General features: G+C 47.6%; 1 protein-coding gene across 1 annotated transcript; it reads right to left on the bottom strand.

Moving 5' to 3' along the window:
• Positions 1–911: 911 nt before the first annotated feature.
• Positions 912–11233, bottom strand: LOC144129464 (uncharacterized). The gene is made up of 4 exons (XM_077663642.1): positions 10067–11233; positions 9865–9971; positions 3735–3787; positions 912–1584 (listed from the first exon to the last, which is right to left on the bottom strand). The coding sequence occupies exons 1-4, from the start codon at positions 10179–10181 to the stop codon at positions 1086–1088; spliced, it is 774 nt and encodes a 257-aa protein (XP_077519768.1). The 5' UTR covers positions 10182–11233; the 3' UTR covers positions 912–1085.
• Positions 11234–17205: the final 5972 nt, after the last annotated feature.

The following is a 17205-nucleotide window of genomic DNA, read 5'->3' as shown; positions in this document are numbered from 1 at the left end:
CAAGTAATCAGAATGTATATTCAACTAAACACCGAGATCTTACTACATATGGTTGCAGAAGATGAAGCATTAGGATTATTTAAAGTACACACATATTGAAATTCAATATAATTGAGGATAAAAGACTAATTTACAAGTGTGCGTATACACGTGCACTTGCAGCCAATTAGTGGAAATATATGGAACCATACAGGTTGAAGCATGCATACAAAAGCAATTAATGAAAGTTATAAAAAATGTCTACTGCTTACTAGACGGAATAAAAGAAAAACTATGCATTAGTTAGGAGGCCTTGAGAATGATGGGAGGAAGAGGTTCATCGCTCAATTGCTCCAACCACCCGATTAAGTGCTGCACTCCCCTAGTGAGCAGCAATCTTTCTTCAATGGCCATCCACTGCTTTGTGTGTTAGCTTCGGGCACCGTAAGATGGCTGACAATATGTTCAAATGTGCATTGTGTCCTCTGAACAGTAAATGACAACAATAATGAGAGCTAAACTGCTGGAAGGATGGTGTGTGCTCGAGAAATTTAGACAAGTATGCTCTGGAAATTTTGTTGCCATCAAATTTATTATCAGTACACACAGAAACAAGTGATCAGAATGTCATTGCATGAAACACGCATGCAGATCTTATTAGAGGGTTGTAAAATTTATTAAAGTATGTACACAATATGAAGTGCAACCACGAACGAGATGCATATACGTGTGTCTAAGTGTACACACGCACACACACATACTACCTCAATGAAAAGAAAGGCGAACAACCCGGCGCCAACACGCCCCACTGTTGGAATTTCTTTTCATCGCGCTTTTACCTGGGTGGTACGAAAAAGACGTCAGAGTTGTCCTAGATTGTATCATGAACGAGTCTAATGTGTTTTTGCTATCACCGAAGTAAAAGCGCGGTGAAAAGAAATTGAAACAGCGGAGCGTGTTTGCGCTGGGTTCGCGTTTCTTTCCATCGAGGTAGTGCATAGCAACTTAGCGGAAATATACGGAACTGAATACAAACATATAACAGCAATTATGAATGAGAATTAAATATAAAAAGCGCTGACTAGACAAAAAACGAAACATTAAAACTAAGCATTATAGTAAGGAGGGCTTGGAGAGCGGACTGGAGAACGGATTGGGGAATGAATTGGGGAATGAGTTGGGGAATGAGCTGGGGAATGAGCTGGGGCATGTATCGGAGAACAGAGTGAGACAAGCTCGCGCCGTTCAAGTGCTGCAGCCACCCGCTCAAGAGCTGCAGTCCTCCTCTCTTCAGCAGCAACCTTCCTCCCTTCAAGAGCCATGCGCTCCCTGTGCCGCTGCTGTCTGTTAGCTTCGGCCACCTCAAGATGGGCGACGGCACTCTCGAGCACTGCACGAGAGGTGTCTGTCCTGGGCCTCCTCCTGGCTGGGCCTGGTTGCTGTTGCAGGGGGCTAGGCTGCGCGGATGGGCTTGGGGGCTGCGAGTCGCCAGCAGTAGTGCGGCCCCTGCTCGTGCTTGGTTGCGAGCTGCCGGGAATTGGGCTCGCTGTGGCAGTTACCCTGCTGGGGCCAGGCTGGGGGCTGGCTGCAGGTTCAGCCTGGCTGCTGGTGGCAAAACAATGCGACATCATTATGCACTCCTTGCACTAAAGAACAGAGACTTTGTAGTGCATATGTGTTATCCCTACACAAAGGGCACTGTCATTCATTTTGTAGTCATTTAATTTCGTACATAATTCTGCTGGCAGCAAAAGTCAGCTGAGAAACTTTGGTTTGGAGCCTCTTTCACACCAAAATTCTATCATAGGCTTTTCAATTTCAGTTTAGCCAAATAAACTATTTAGCAGTGCAGATTGTTTTGTCATTTTGTTCAAAAAGGTCTACCCTATGAAATTAATCTGTCAAATTTATTGTTGTGCTCTAAAGAGCCATTAAAAAAAATATAGGAGGAACTTTGTGATGCGCACACCACAGTTACATTTACAAATAAGCTAGAGCACAGAATTTTTCAAGAAGTGCAAAGTAATTTCAACAGCTCAATGTCATTTCAAAGGTATCAAGGTCCATTTTCAAAAAATTAGAGCATTTTATTCCCAGTAATTCTCGATTGCCGTCAGGGATGGCACAATATCGCTCAAAACATGAAGCCTTATATATGTGGTGCCATAATGTTCGTAATGTATTGGGCCACTATTTCACATGATGGCCACATTAATCAAGAAAAACCACTCATTTGTAGACAAAGTAAAATTTTTCAATGCATGTGACCTTCCGCGTGCCCTTAAACCAGCTGTTTATTGCCTGCCATATCATTCTGTGCGAGGTTCAGTGGCTTCCCTACACACACCCTTGTTTCTCTGAAGGCCCTTCCTTAATTTGTAGTGAATTTTTTTCATACCTAACTGGTGGATGTAACTGCTAGGAATGTGGCTGAGAACATGCCATATATTTGTGGCAGTCCAGTTATTTTATTACTAGGAAACACACAGATATATAAGTTTTTAATTGTGTCTTCAAGTGGCATGTAGGACTAGAAAGGCCCATGACTGCAACACTCATGACAAAGAGTGCCAACAATTGCTTCCCTTTAGACAAGGATACAAGTCATATATCAAGAGACAAAGCTAAGGAACAAGGACTGCATGAAATGTGTCCAGAAACGGCGCAGTAGCTCGGGATACTAATAAACCTTACAAGAAGAAATATCGCTGTCAGTCGCCTATCAAAGACTTGTTAAACTCTGCAAAACACGCATCTTTGCTCTGAACTTAACAGATCGAGTCAGTAATTAAACACACACACCAAGAAGTCATGTGCATGCTCAACACTACGCACACGTGGAAGGTGTACATCAGAGCTTTGATATCAGCCGTGATGATTTCTTGATTGCTTTATAATTATTGAGTGAATAGTCGGACAATGCGAAGAGCCTGTGCTTGTACATATTTAACCAACTGTGTGTAGCAGCCATAAATTTTTCTACCTAGATGTTTCAGTGTCATGCAAATCATCACGGCTGATATTAAAGCTCTGATGTACACCTTCCACATGTGCGTAGTGTTCAGCATGCACATGACTTCTTGGTGTGTGTGTTTAATTACTGACTAGATCTGTTATGTTCAGAGCAAAGATGCGTGTTTTGCAGAGTTTAACAAGTCTTTGATAGGCGACTGACAGCGATATTTCTTCTTGTAAGGTTTATTAGTAGTCCGAGCTACTGCGCCGTTTCTGGACACATTTCATGCAGTCTTTGTTCCTTACTTTTGCCTCTTGATATATGACTTGTATCCTTGTCTAAAGCGAAGCAATTGTTGGCACTCTTTGACATGAGTGTTGCAGTCATGAGCCTTTCTAGTCCTACGTGCCACATCGACACAATTAAAAACTGAAAAATGACTACCGCTACTCCCCTAGCTTCAACATTCCCCTGATTTTATACTTGGGGAAACCCCTTGTAGTGTTTGATTTCAAATATGTTTTGCACGACATGCACTGTCTTTTTCAAAAGCAACCAAGCAACTGGATTGGTTCTTTCGGCATGTAATGGAGCACATTGCACCCCTTAAACTTTAAATCTTTAAGGAAAACATTCCTCACTATCTGAGGCCATTTGCTGTGTAGTGGTGCCATAAGGATTCCGCTATATGGCTAGGAGGCAAACCCAATTTACTAGTTCTTATTTCGGCAATGCCTGTGCTACAGTGCATGTAAATTCCTTGTCGCACTTGTCGTGTGCAGAAAAAAAAATGACTCACTCTTGGACGCTCCGGACGAGTCCTGGCCCCAGCAGGTAGCGTGGGTTGATGCTCTGAGCTTTTTCAAAAATTTCAGCGAGCTCCCTGAGGACAAAAAAAAATTATGATCTATTTGACACATATATATGACATCACTTAATATGTGTACAAACACATTATTTCATGCATAAAGCTTGACATATCTACTCAGCGACGCAAAACACATGTATAGCTAGCTTATAACCATGGCCGGCATGCATAATGCCCGATAGTTGCCCAGCAGCAAAGCTGTTGACATGAGCACAAAGTCCGGGTTCATGCCTCTCAGCAGCTGTATGCAATTGACAAAAAGACAGTCAATTTATCTGCCGAAATGTTGCTGTGTAATCTATAACACCCTAAAATTACAACAGGTATTACATTATTTAGACAAAAGATGTCCAAAATTGGTACAGTTAATTATTCTGTCACAAAATATACCTGCACCAAAAAAGTAAGAAATGCTGCAACATTCTTAATTCACAGGTTTGTGGAATGACTAAACTGCTTCAGGGGCAAAAGTCACGTATGTAGAATCAGGAAAACAAAGTTTTCCATTCAGTAGAAGTTAATTATCTCTACTGAGATCATGTTCTACGTATACTTACTCTTCAAACTCGCATGTTCTCCGGTCCGCCCCCGACTGGCTATTATGCTGTCGCACCGTTTTATATTTTCTCTCTAGATTTCTCCACTTGTTCTCAATTTGCGAATGGGTCAAATGGCAACCGAATTTGGAATTCACTAAATCTGCCAAATTTCCCAGAGTGGACTTTTAGTTTTTAGGCGTTTGGAAGGGTCTGATTTGAAATTTTTATATTTGTAAGGCTAAAGAAGAAGATGCGTCGGATGATTTGAAAAGACGAAGACGAGGTGACAGTGCTCTCGAGAGTTTTTGCCAGCGCTACGCTTGTGTGTCTTTTGCCGATCTGATCCCAGACTGCTGCCGTTGCCGTTCCCGTCGCCCCAGTACCTCGTAACAAACCCCCCGTTACATTTGGTGGAGGTGCTGGGTAAAAACATCGGCCCTGGAGCTCCGTAGTCGTGCTCTCCCGGCGCGCACGATGCCTGAGGACGTCCAACACCAGGCCGTACAAGTGGGCCAGGCTGTCATCTGTGCCGGCTCTCTTCGTCAACGGGACCCGACCATTTTCAGCGGGACTGACGAGAACGATGTGGAAGATTGGCTTACATCGTACGAGCGGGTGAGCGTATACAACAAATGGGACGATGTGACGAAGCTAAACAACGTCATCTTTTATCTCGCCGGTGTGGCTAACCTCTGGTATCGCAACCATGAGGCAGATATTCAAACCTGGTCCATTTTTAAGACTAAATTTGCAGACGTATTTGGTCGACCGGCTGTCAGGCAACTCCGAGCCGAACAGCGATTGCGTGAACGATCTCAGCAGGCTAGTGAAAGCTTCACTAGCTACATTGAAGATGTCGTCGCCTTGTGCAAGCGGGTCAACGCTCGCATGTCGGAAGCCGACAAGATCCAACACATCTTGAAAGGCATCGATGACGACGCTTTTCAGATGCTTCTAGCGCGCGACTTGCGTACCGTTGCTGAAGTCGTCACGCTGTGTCAAAGCTTTGAGCAGTTGCGCAAGCAGCGGATTCTGACACGCCAGCGGCCACAGCAGGTTGAGTCGCTCGCTGGGCTCACGCCTGCTCCTGACCCCTCGCTGCTACAGCAGATTAAAGACTTCGTGCGGGAAGAAGTGGCACGTCAACTTTCCTTTCTGCCGAGCGCTCACGACCGACCATCATATCTGACTCCAGCGCTCCGACATACAATTCAAGAGCAAGTTGCTGAGGCTCTTCCACCGGCTCATCCGTCACCACCTGTCACGGTTCCGCTGACATACGCTGACGGTGTCGCCAGACCACAACCTGTGGCGGCTCCGCTCACATATGCCGAAGCCGTCGCGAGACCGCCTCCTGTCGCGGCTCCAGTGACATATGCCGATGTCGTAGCAAGACCGCAGCCGCCAATCTATAGTGCGCCTCCGGCGCATTTGCGAGGGCCAGTGGCTTACCGACGACCTACTCCAAGGGTCAGCGATTCCTGGCGCACAACGGACAATCGGCCGATTTGCTTCTTTTGTGGTCTCCCAGGTCATGTAGCTCGGCATTGCCGCCGTCGTCTCCCGGGCGCGGAAATTCCTCCCCAAGCTCCTGGGTACTGGCCCCCACCGAGTCAGTACTCTGTACCAGCTGCGCCGCCGCAAAGTCGTACTTCCTCGCCGGACCGTTCTACCCTCTCCAGCCGCCGGCCCTCTTCTCCACGACGCCGGTCTATTTCGCCTATGCGACGTCGCCCCACCGCTAACCAGGAGGAAAACTAGGCGCCGCAGTTCCTGAGGCGAGAACTGCGTCCACAACGAACTTCGAAAGGCCTCATCCGTCAGCCGCTAACCTCATTGAAATTTCCGTCGACGGCGTTTCTGTCATGGCGCTTGTCGACACTGGTGCTGCCGTTTCCGTCATGGACGCAAAGCTGTGTAGTTCTTTAAGAAAAGTAAGGACGCCAATTGCTGGACTCTCACTGCGCACCGCCAGCGCTCAGAACATCCAGCCGTCCGCAGCGTGTACCGCTCGCGTTGTAATCCAGGGGACCATTTATGCCGTCGAATTCGTCGTACTGCCCTGCTGTTCTCATGCTGTTATCCTGGGCTGGGATTTCCTATCGCGCCATGCTGCTATCATCGATTGTGCTCGAGCTGAAGTCGAGTTCTCTCACCTGCCCGAAGCTGTCTTGGACACTGCCCCTCCTGGTGCCTGTGTTAAGGCCCTAGTTGCCGAAGACATTGACCTGCCTCCCTGCTCTTCAGTCCTCGTACCCCTCTCTTGCGGCCCTCTTCGCGACGACACTGTCCTCTTCACTCCGTCCCCTATCTTTCTGCACCGCAAGTGTCTGCCTCTGCCATACGCTGTACTGACTATATCCGCTGGCCTCTCCGTACTGTTCGTGTCTAACCCATTCTCGTTCCCCAACGCCTTGCGCCTAGGTGAATGTCTCGGCACGGTACAACCATTCGCGTCTCTGCTCATCCGCGAAGAGACGGACGACGCGCCGCACCTCTCCATAGCCGCACTCAGCCCACCTACTGCTGCGCCCGATCCCTCCTCAACCGAAGCATTCCTTCGCTCCATCGACGACAACCTTCCAGCGCCGCAAAGGGCACAGCTTCTCACTTTACTTAATCAGTTTCGCTCATCATTTGACTCACATCAAAGTTCCTTGGGCCAAACTTCCACTGTCACCCATGCCATCGACACAGGTGACCACGCACCGCTGCGACAACGTCCCTATCGTGTGCCTGTCGCCGAGCGCCAAGTTATTGAAGACCAAGTCAACAAGATGCTCCAGAGCGGCGTCATTCAGCCCTCAAGCAGCACATGGGCGTCGCCTGTGGTGCTCGTCAAAAAGAAGGATGGCTCCATACGCTTCTGTGTAGATTACCGCCGCCTTAATAAGATTACGCGCAAAGATGTCTATCCCCTCCCGCGCATAGACGACGCTCTGGACTCTTTGCAAGGGGCCGAACTCTTTTCATCTCTTGATTTGCGTTCCGGGTACTGGCAAGTTCCTATGAAAGAAGCCGATCGCCCCAAAACCGCCTTTGTGACACCGGATGGCTTGTATGAATTTACGGTGATGCCCTTCGGGCTTTGTAACGCCCCCGCGACTTTTGAGAGGATGATGGACACCATTTTGCGCGGACTTAAGTGGAAGACATGCCTTTGCTACCTCGACCTTCATTGTGGTCTTTTCCCCGGACTTTGACACCCACCTCTCCCGTTTGAAGCACGTCTTGACCTGCCTCTCTGACGCCGGCCTGCAGCTGAACTTAAAAAAATGCCGTTTTGCCGCTCGTCAATTAACCATCTTAGGTCATGTTGTCTCTAAGCAGGGCGTCAGTCCCGACCCAGCGAAACTTCGTGCTGTGGTTGACTTTCCCAAACCTACCTCCATCAAAGACCTGCGCAGCTTCCTGGGTTTGTGCTCATATTTCCGCCGGTTTATTCGCAACTTTGCGTCCATTGCTGCGCCTTTGACTCAACTGCTGTCTGGAAGTGCGGATTTATCACTGTGGTCTCCAGCGTGCGACGACGCATACACCACCTTGCGCCGTCTCCTCACGGCGCCGCCCATTCTGCGCCATTTCGACTCGGCCGCTCCTACCGAAGTGCACACGGACGCCAGCGGTGTTGGCCTCGGCGCTGTCCTCGCCCAACGAAAACCTGGCTTTGACGAATACGTCGTTGCTTATGCTAGCCGCACACTCACACCAGCAGAACGCAACTACTCCGTAACTGAAAAAGAGTGTTTGGCGATTGTATGGGCCCTCGCGAAGTTTCGACCGTACATTTATGGGCGCCCTTTTGACGTTGTGACCGACCACCATGCGCTCTGTTGGCTTTGCAACCTGAAAGACCCCTCCGGCCGCCTCGCTAGGTGGGCCCTTCGCTTGCAAGAATATGATATCCGCGTCGTGTATCGCACCGGCCGCAAGCATCAAGACGCCGATGCACTGTCACGCTGCCCCCTTCCAGCCGAGATCGCCAGCCTTTCCACCTCCGACGCTTCTCTGCCCTTGCTTCGCCTCAGCGACATGCCTTCAGCGCAACGCATGGATCCCTGGATCGCTTCCCTTCTCGACTTTCTCGCCAACCCGACGGCTGCTTCACCGTCACGTGCGCTCCGCCGCCAAGCTGCCCATTTTGCGATCCGTGACACCCTACTTTATCGCCGTAACTACAACTCCGAAGGTCGCAAGTGGCTGCTCGTTATTCCACGTCACTTACGCTCGGAGATATGCGCATACTTCCATGCTGCCCCCCACAGCGGTCACGCGGGCGTTTTCAAGACCTACACCCGCATACGGCTGCGCTACTACTGGCGCGGAATGTACACCTTTATCATGAAGTACGTGCGCGCATGCATTCCCTGCCAACGTCGCAAGACACCTCCCCATCGTTCTGCTGCTGAGCTGCAGCCGTTACCATGCCCTCCACGCCCGTTCGACCGCGTTGGCATTGATTTATACGGTCCGCTTCCATACACTGCAGACGGCAACCGTTGGGCTATAGTAGCGGTGGATCACCTTACACGATATGCCGAAACTGCTGCCCTTCCGGCTGCTACAGCGACGGACGTCGCCTCCTTCATTTTGCACCGATTCATCCTTCGCCACGGTGCACCTCGTGAACTGCTCAGTGACCGAGGCCGCGTGTTCTTATCTGAGGTGGTGAAGGCGCTTCTCAAAGAGTGCAACACGATTCACCGAACTACCACCGCCTATCATCCGCAGACCAATGGCCTCACTGAGCGATTTAACCGCACACTCGGAGACATGCTCTCCAAGTACGTCGCTTCTGACCACACGAATTGGGATCTCGTCCTTCCGTACGTTACTTATGCGTACAATACCGCTACGCAGTCTACCACCGGATTCTCTCCTTTCTTCCTACTTTACGGCCGCCAACCCTCTGCTACTATCGACACTATCCTCCCTTACCGCCCTGATGAATCCGAATATCGGCCTGTTTCCGATGCCGCGCAACACGCCGAAGCCTGCCGCCAAATTGCCCGGTCACTCACCACTGACACCCAGCATCGCCAGCGCTCCCGCCTCGACCAAGACCAAACCCCACCGAACTACACTTCTGGTGCACTTGTGTGGCTCTGGATCCCTTCAGGAACTCCCGGTCTCTCCTCAAAATTTCTTGCGAAGTACCATGGTCCCTACCGTGTGCTGGAGCGCACCTCTCCGGTTAATTATATCGTGGAACCCCTCACGCCGTCTCCTGATCTCCGTCGCCGAGGACGGGAGACCGTTCATGTCCAGCGCCTCAAGCCCTACTACGACCCCGCCGTCTTGCCATCATCCTAAGTCGCCAGGATGGCTCCTCTTGTCCCCGGGGTGATTGTAAGGCTAAAGAAGAAGATGCGTCGGATGATTTGAAAAGACGAAGACGAGGTGACAGTGCTCTCGAGAGTTTTTGCCAGCGCTACGCTTGTGTGTCTTTTGCCGATCTGATCCCAGACTGCTGCCGTTGCCGTTCCCGTCGCCCCAGTACCTCGTAACAAACCCCCCGTTACATATTCTTGAATCAGGAAAAGAACTTTGGCCCGAGGCCACAACTCCTCGGGCTCGATGGTATGTGGGACGGGGGCTGCCGGCGCATTCAGCCAAACCTGCACGTTGTCTGCAACCAAAGGAGAGCATATATATGTTGCGCATTAAGTACTGATCAAATATTGCATATACATACAAGCGAGAAAGGTACACGTACTTACGTACCTGCTGTCACATAAAGGCGCTGGTTTCCGTGGACAATGGGTGCACCGGTGTCGTCGACTGCTTCAAAAATTTCTCTCTCCACACCTTCCAAGATGATTCTCAGCGGCGCGGCCATCTCCTCCGAAATGAACGTATGAAGTGAAAGCGTTGGAAGGGAGGTGACGTATAAATAAGGGCCGAAGAAGATGCAAAAGATAGCATGCAGAACGAATGGCTCCTGCTAGACATACGTAAACCGCCAAAGAAACAGAATAAGATACTACCCGTAAGCTTACACGCGCACGCATGCATGTCGGCACCAAAGTGATGCCGCACGGGTGCCGAGCAGAGCTGGATGCCGAAGTGCTGTCCGAAACAGAACGATATCGCTCAACCTCTGCAAGAGACGAACCAAATTTAAGATATGTTGATACCAGAAGAGAGATATCGATATCGTAGACGCCACAAACTAAGAATTAGATACCACTTAAGCCAGCAGCAAAAAGCGCTACAACGCATGCACGCCGGCACATATGCTTGCATGCACATCAGAGGAGCGCGCCGACACGCGCGTACATGTGCTGCAATAAAACAAGACCGGAAACCAACCGCGTGGAGTTCACGAGATAACGGGTGCATATCGTATATGAGACGCCCGTGTCTCATATATACGATGCATCCGTTAATTATCTCGTGAACCGCGTCTCACGCGTGTGTACGGGACGCTCGGAGCGCGCATGCCGATACGATCGAGCCGAAACCCAGAGGTGCGAACGAAACAGGCGTCGTTAGCGGTCGCTGAGCCTGCAAGAGAAAAAAAAGCAAATATATACAATACAGCTGTACCCGCCGCGCAAACGAAAAGATATAAGCGCGCTAACGAGTTTGAGAGAGATAACGGCGCGCCCGTTTGAGACGCCACGCAGAACTGCCGAAATTTGCGATATGATATCCGAAGCGTGGCCATCGTCGTTCGAAAAACAAATCGGGAGCGTCCGCTGAACCTGCAAGACACGCAACAAAGATAAATACGGCTGATTCAAGAATAGATATATCGTAGACGCCGCAAGAAGAGAAGGTTACTAGCTGCAAGCCAGCGTACAAGAGCACTCATGCATGCATGCAGTTTAGAGAGATGCCGACGTGAACATAGTAAAATAAAATACGACCGGAAACCAACCTATCTTCTCAAGTAATCAAGAGAGGAAACAACGCTTCGTGCGAGACGCCGCGCGGAGATGCCGAAATAGGAAGCGTCAGTTGAAATGAGTAAACAGGATACGGCTCGGAGATTCCACTCGAAATAAGATACGGTTAGGAAAACAGCACAGATACGAACACGAACGCCGTTTCTGCGCCCTAGCTATTAACCACCCAAGTTGTCGCGAATGCGCCTCCCTCCATTTTGTCGTCTGCTAGCCGCCAGAGCGGAGAGCTGTGGAACTAGCAGACGACGCTGCCAGCACAAAATCGTCCTGGCGAGTCTGGCTGCCAGCTGGCAGCCCGAAACCGCCCAGCCAGAGAAAATCGAACGCGTTCTGGGTAGCCACCGGAAGTGGGCGGAGCAGCTCGAGAAAATCGAGCGCCTGGCGGCGCGCTCTGGTAGCCCGCGGGCTGCCTGCGGGCAGCCAGAGGTGGATAAGCGAAGAGGCCCACCAGCAAGTTGTAACCGTCTCCTGCTTTTGTAGCACTGCTGCCGGCAGGATTTGAAAATAAATAAATTATGATTTGTATTTCGGGTCAGAATTGCGGCTGCGGAGTTTTGAATGGTGTTCTGTTGCCAACTTAAGCGACGAAGCTGTATATCGAGGCTCCTCTTGCGCCTCTGGTCAATGGAACGCTTTACTGTTGATCGGTGGTAAATTTTTACTGTAATCATTTTTTTCTAGATTCCAGCATACCAAAGATCATGAGCCATCGCGTATATAGGTTGGCCAGCTTTTCCAATACAATTCACTCACCGTCCTTCAAAAGATCTGCAGTTACCTCATCCTCATCACCGTCTTTCATCTGCTCCATTGCTTCTAAGGCTTTCTTTAATTGCTGCTTCCGTTCCGTTGGAATGTACAATTTCTCTGCACTACTGCTCCTCTCATTATTGTCCCGATTACTTCGACTACTCTTTAGATCTGTGCAGAACACCTCGTTTACTATAGCTATATTATCCCTGTTTTTAATGACGCTGCCCTCCTTGCCTCTTAGCGTGTATTCATGATTTTTACATGCCTAGTATTCCCTCGACCACTTTTGGGTACTACCTACCTTTAGAGCTTTCCCGTTTCTCTGAACATTGAAATTCTTTTTTTGTTACCTTACCGTTACTAACTTTGAGAGCTTTGCCCCTTCTTTTCTATATGAGAGGTTATATGCTTACATGCATTGATATTTCTTAATCAGATCTTCCGCCTTCTAAGAAAGCTTACCGGTATCCATCTAATTACCCGAGCCCCTGCTTTTATTGAGCCTTCTGCAATATATTGAGATCATAAATTCATTGCGTGATATTTAAGTCCCTTGTCCTTTGTTCAGGAAGAATCTCTCTTCTTCAGCGAGGTCCTGAATTTCTCTACTTTCAAGCTTACCGCTAAATCGTCGATGGGTTTCGTCCTCACAAGTTTCGTCAGTTCTTTTTCAAGTGCAGGCTAAATTCCTTCCAGTTGTCACTACCTCGCACTGAGCCGAGCACCTCCATATTGATCAGGATGCCAGGGTGAGGCTACAATATGAAGTTTACTTCATTTTAGTTTCGCCATCTGGGGCTGTCTCGTCGAATTCGTGTTCTCCCATTTGCGAATAAGGTATCCATAAGTCCACAAATTATTTCGCTCTGGGAACTCCCCTCTGCTGTTATTAGGACCAATTATATTGTCAACCACAGCCTGGTCCTCCCCCTCCTTCTTTCCTACGTAAGCATCCAAGTGACCTATCAATACCGTCCACTGTTTTCTTACTTTACTTAATGCCGATTCTATGTTTTCATAGAAACTTTCGAACATCTGGTCATCAAGAGTGCATTTAGCTCCGTAGGTCTTTACCAACATATTTTTAGCTATTATCAATCTCAGTTGCGATACCTATCCCCCTCTCTTTAATGATAGAGAATTCTTCGGTGTTGCCACGTATATCCTCACTGATTGGAAATCCTGCACCTATTTGTCTTTCCGCTTCACAACGAGAGCGCAGTATGTGCGCCATATTTACCAATACACATCCTTCATCTGTACTGCTAAACTCAAAATGCTGCATAATATTTCATCATTGGCGGATTCAGAAAAAGAAGTCCGCGACGCTATATTAGCATGGTAACATGCAGCTAGGTGATCAGGCCATTACCCGAGCGCATCGGTTGGGCAAGTTTGTTCCTAACAAGTGCCGTCCGGTGATAGCCAATTCTCGACCTTCAAAATCAAAGACGCCATTTTTTTAAGATAGGTCAAATCTAAGATTGTCAGGAGTCAGTGTTTGCGAAGACTACTGTCCGGCTACTTGCACATCAAGAAAAAAACTACATGATTTTGGTAAAGCCAGCGGTCAACAGTTCTCAGTTTAGTACAACAAGCTGTTCATCACCAAAGAATGCTTTAACTACCTCCTCTCGACGGACGGTGTCTGTGAATGCGAATGCGATAATCGTAATGATACATCTGCTCATGTCAACGCGGCCAGACCTGCATCTCCTGAAAACGACTCACCTTCATCTTAGCACTCAAACTGTGCTCGTCATTCTGCATGTGAAATTTATTGTCTTTTATTTAAACATCCGAAGTGTAGTGAACAAACGTGATGACCTGTGCTCCCTCACAGACACTTGTAGAGCCGATATTGCATACTCAGTGAGACTTCGCTCAAAGCAAAGATTTCTAACTACGAACAGTTCCACTGCCAAAAGTCCTTTAACGTATATCGATGCGATCGTGCTCTTAGATCTGGTGGAGCTGTCCTAATTGCCATTGCAGACCATATTCACAGTTTTCATGTCCTTATTGTCTCCCCTTTAGACATGTTGGGCGCATGTATACGCAGTAGCCATCGTGACGTAGTTTTCTGAACATGATACCGCCCCCTACTTCCCCTTCCTATTTTTTGCACCCCTGTTCATAATATATTAAATGATATCGGCGTCAGATTCTCAAATTCACCTATATTCCTGCTGGGTGATTTCAATTATTAAAATGAGTTGGTCCGCCCCCGTTTCGTTTGCCTCAGAGCAGTCATCTGAAACCAAAGCATTTCTAAACGTGTGCGCTGATTTCAACTTTTGGCAAATTAAAACACAACCAACACGGACCACGCCAACTAGTTCCAAAGTCCTAGACCTGATTCTGACTACTTCTCCCGATGATGTACATTCACACATTTTTCTACCGGGTCTCAGTGACCACAGTATAATTCTATTCTCGTTGCAGGAGCCGTTAGTTGTTTCGCGCCACCGCCAAAGTTCGTAAGAAATTATAAGAAAGCAGATTTTGCTTAGATAAAGAGAGAACTCGGAACATTTTTGGATCAATACCTACCAAATGTTTTTGCACGTACTCTCAAGGAAAGCTGGTCTCTGTTTATAAAAATTCAACTCGCTAACAGACAAATACATACCCTAACGTGTCTTGTCGGGCAGGCAGCGATCCCCGAGCTGTAAAAAATAATACACCTTTAAAGTAGTTTTCAGGTGTCGTATAACTCGCACCCTTGTACCCGGCCCAGAAGGGAGTCTTGGTGTTTACATACACCTTTTACGAGAAGTAGATCGCGAAAAAACCAGCCCAACAATGGAAAAAAGTGACCTAAAGGTGTTGGGAAAACTCGCACGCTATTACCGCCAAGCCTTTGTCGTTTTAGCGCTTCTTACACTCCTACAGCCTTGAGGAAAAATGCATGCAATGGGTTCATATTTTGTTCCCAGTTTTATTGCTTTTCTTAAGTGACCTTTAAATTTACCATTATAATGCTTACGTAATGTAACATACCTGTATTACGGGAGCTTTTCAAAGCAGTAAACAGGCTGTGCGCCAAAAAAAAAATTAATTGGCTCGCAATTAACAATACTGTAGAAATGTGGAAAATTTTTATTGTCAGAACAAAGACATCCACAAAGCACAACAAGCTGCGGGAATGAATTCTTTACTGCCATGCAAGGAACGACTGCACCATGCCTGCTTTATTGGCGTTAAGGTGCTGCAAAATAACATTCAACTGTAGTTATATCTACCTGCCAATTTTTTCCGAGGAAATCGAAAATTCATGCCTGTACATCACTATAAACCAGCTTGAAGAAGGCTTGGACTCTGACACTAACTGCCAGGCATAGCTTGTACACAAACATAAGGTAGCTTATGCTGAACATCCGTAATATTGACAGTATGGCAGTTGTAGAGTGAAGCGCTGTAGTGGGCCTGCTAAGTAGTCATCCTCCCTCGATGAATAAAATCTGCCCATATGGTGAGCAAGCGCCAGCTGTTATTCGCTAAGCCATTCCAATGAGGCCGTTGTGGTTTCAGAGAAAATAGCTCTATACGGCATTACAAAAACAATGTTTGAGCTAGAAAGCTACCTGTTAGCAAATGTAGTGAAGGTGGTAGGCGATGCCATTAATTCTGCACGAATTGCTACAAGCTAATGCGAACCACTCTCCTTGCTGGAGAGTGAACTGACTATAAAATGCCCAAAACACCAAGACAACAGACAAAAATATAGCGCCCTTCATAATTCTTTACAATCACAACAACGACAAGTCAGGTGTAACATTCACTGTGACAGAAGAAAATATAGTACCTGTGTCAAAGTCAGCGATACAACCACTTCCATGACTGTGGTCCGCTTCAACGCAACACAAAGCATGCATTCATTATTATGCCAAGTATGTGACATCTTAAAAGGCAGGCAACAGTGCCAAGTGAGCATATCTTCCGTGTCTGCAGCCAACAGCCAGTAAACTCAAAAACTATTAAGAAAATTTGCACGAGGACACTAAACTATTTCACAGAAAGCCGCCGGGCCACTTGGTACATGATTCTTGGCAAAACCGCGCAGGTTAACGGGACACCGACAAGATGACACAGATACAGCGCTGACAAACAACTGAGGAATTTATTGCTTTGCGCGCAATAAATGCATGAAACATCCTCCAAAATACCGAGAAGAAACGTCAGGGAATCATTCTTTTGTGACATATCTCGTGATTATTTAACCAGATATAATCACGAATTATATCCGTTACTGTATTATATACCCTGTCAAATTCATTCTTCATTAACATTAGGGGTGATGTGCTTAAGCAGGTTGAGGGATTTGTAATATGATGTGCATCTCTATATCTCGCGCATGAGCTATCGATTATATTTTATAAAAAATTTTACAACGTCGAAAGCGCGTAATGAATTCATTGTACAACACTTGTCTTGCTTGCTTGCTGCCATATCCTGTCTGTGTTCCCGAAACGCTCCATTAGACTAATGTTGACACGCCTGCCTTTTTTCCCAACATATGATGCTCTGCATGACAAAAGGATTTTGGAAACCAAGTCACTGTCGCATGCTATGAATTTGTCTTTTTGCTTCGTCTGACATCGGGCGGTCTTTCAAGCACCTTTGCTGGGTGCGTTGCATAGTAAGTTCACAGCAGCCCGCCAGACCACTTTCCTTAGCGCGTGGCTGACACCGTGCACATATGGCATGGCAGCTAACTTCTGCCTTCTTTCTGAAGCCTCGTTGGGGTAGATCGGCAAATTTCTTTCATTACCTTGAAGCCATGGCTGCAGATGAGGTCATCTCGGAAACTAGCTTCACGTAACTGTGTCAGTTGGGCCTCGACACTTTCCTGCTGACGGTCAATACACAATCTGTGTAGGGCATTTTTCAGTGTGTCTGTAGCCACAGCATTTTTTCTCGACTGTGGAAGATAACACAGCCACATATGGGCCTCTCCGATGTACCGTCATAGATCGAAAAACTGAAACTGTACCTCCAATGGCATTTCTTTGGTCAGCTCATATTTGGCAAGAACTTCGGAGGTCTTAAAGATGTCAACAATCTCCTCTTGTGTTGCCTATGGTTAGCTTGTGGATTACTGGTAAGTTGTACACAAATCGGAAGGTCGTTATCTTATTCGTGCCACGAAAAGCTTCTATTAGTCGGCGATCTTGAGAGGCAGGTCAGTAGAAGGTC

This window comes from Amblyomma americanum, chromosome 4 (assembly GCF_052857255.1).
Source record: "Amblyomma americanum isolate KBUSLIRL-KWMA chromosome 4, ASM5285725v1, whole genome shotgun sequence".
In the NCBI taxonomy this organism is placed as follows: Eukaryota; Metazoa; Arthropoda; class Arachnida; order Ixodida; family Ixodidae; genus Amblyomma; species Amblyomma americanum.
This window is presented reverse-complemented; position numbering and strand designations above follow the sequence as displayed.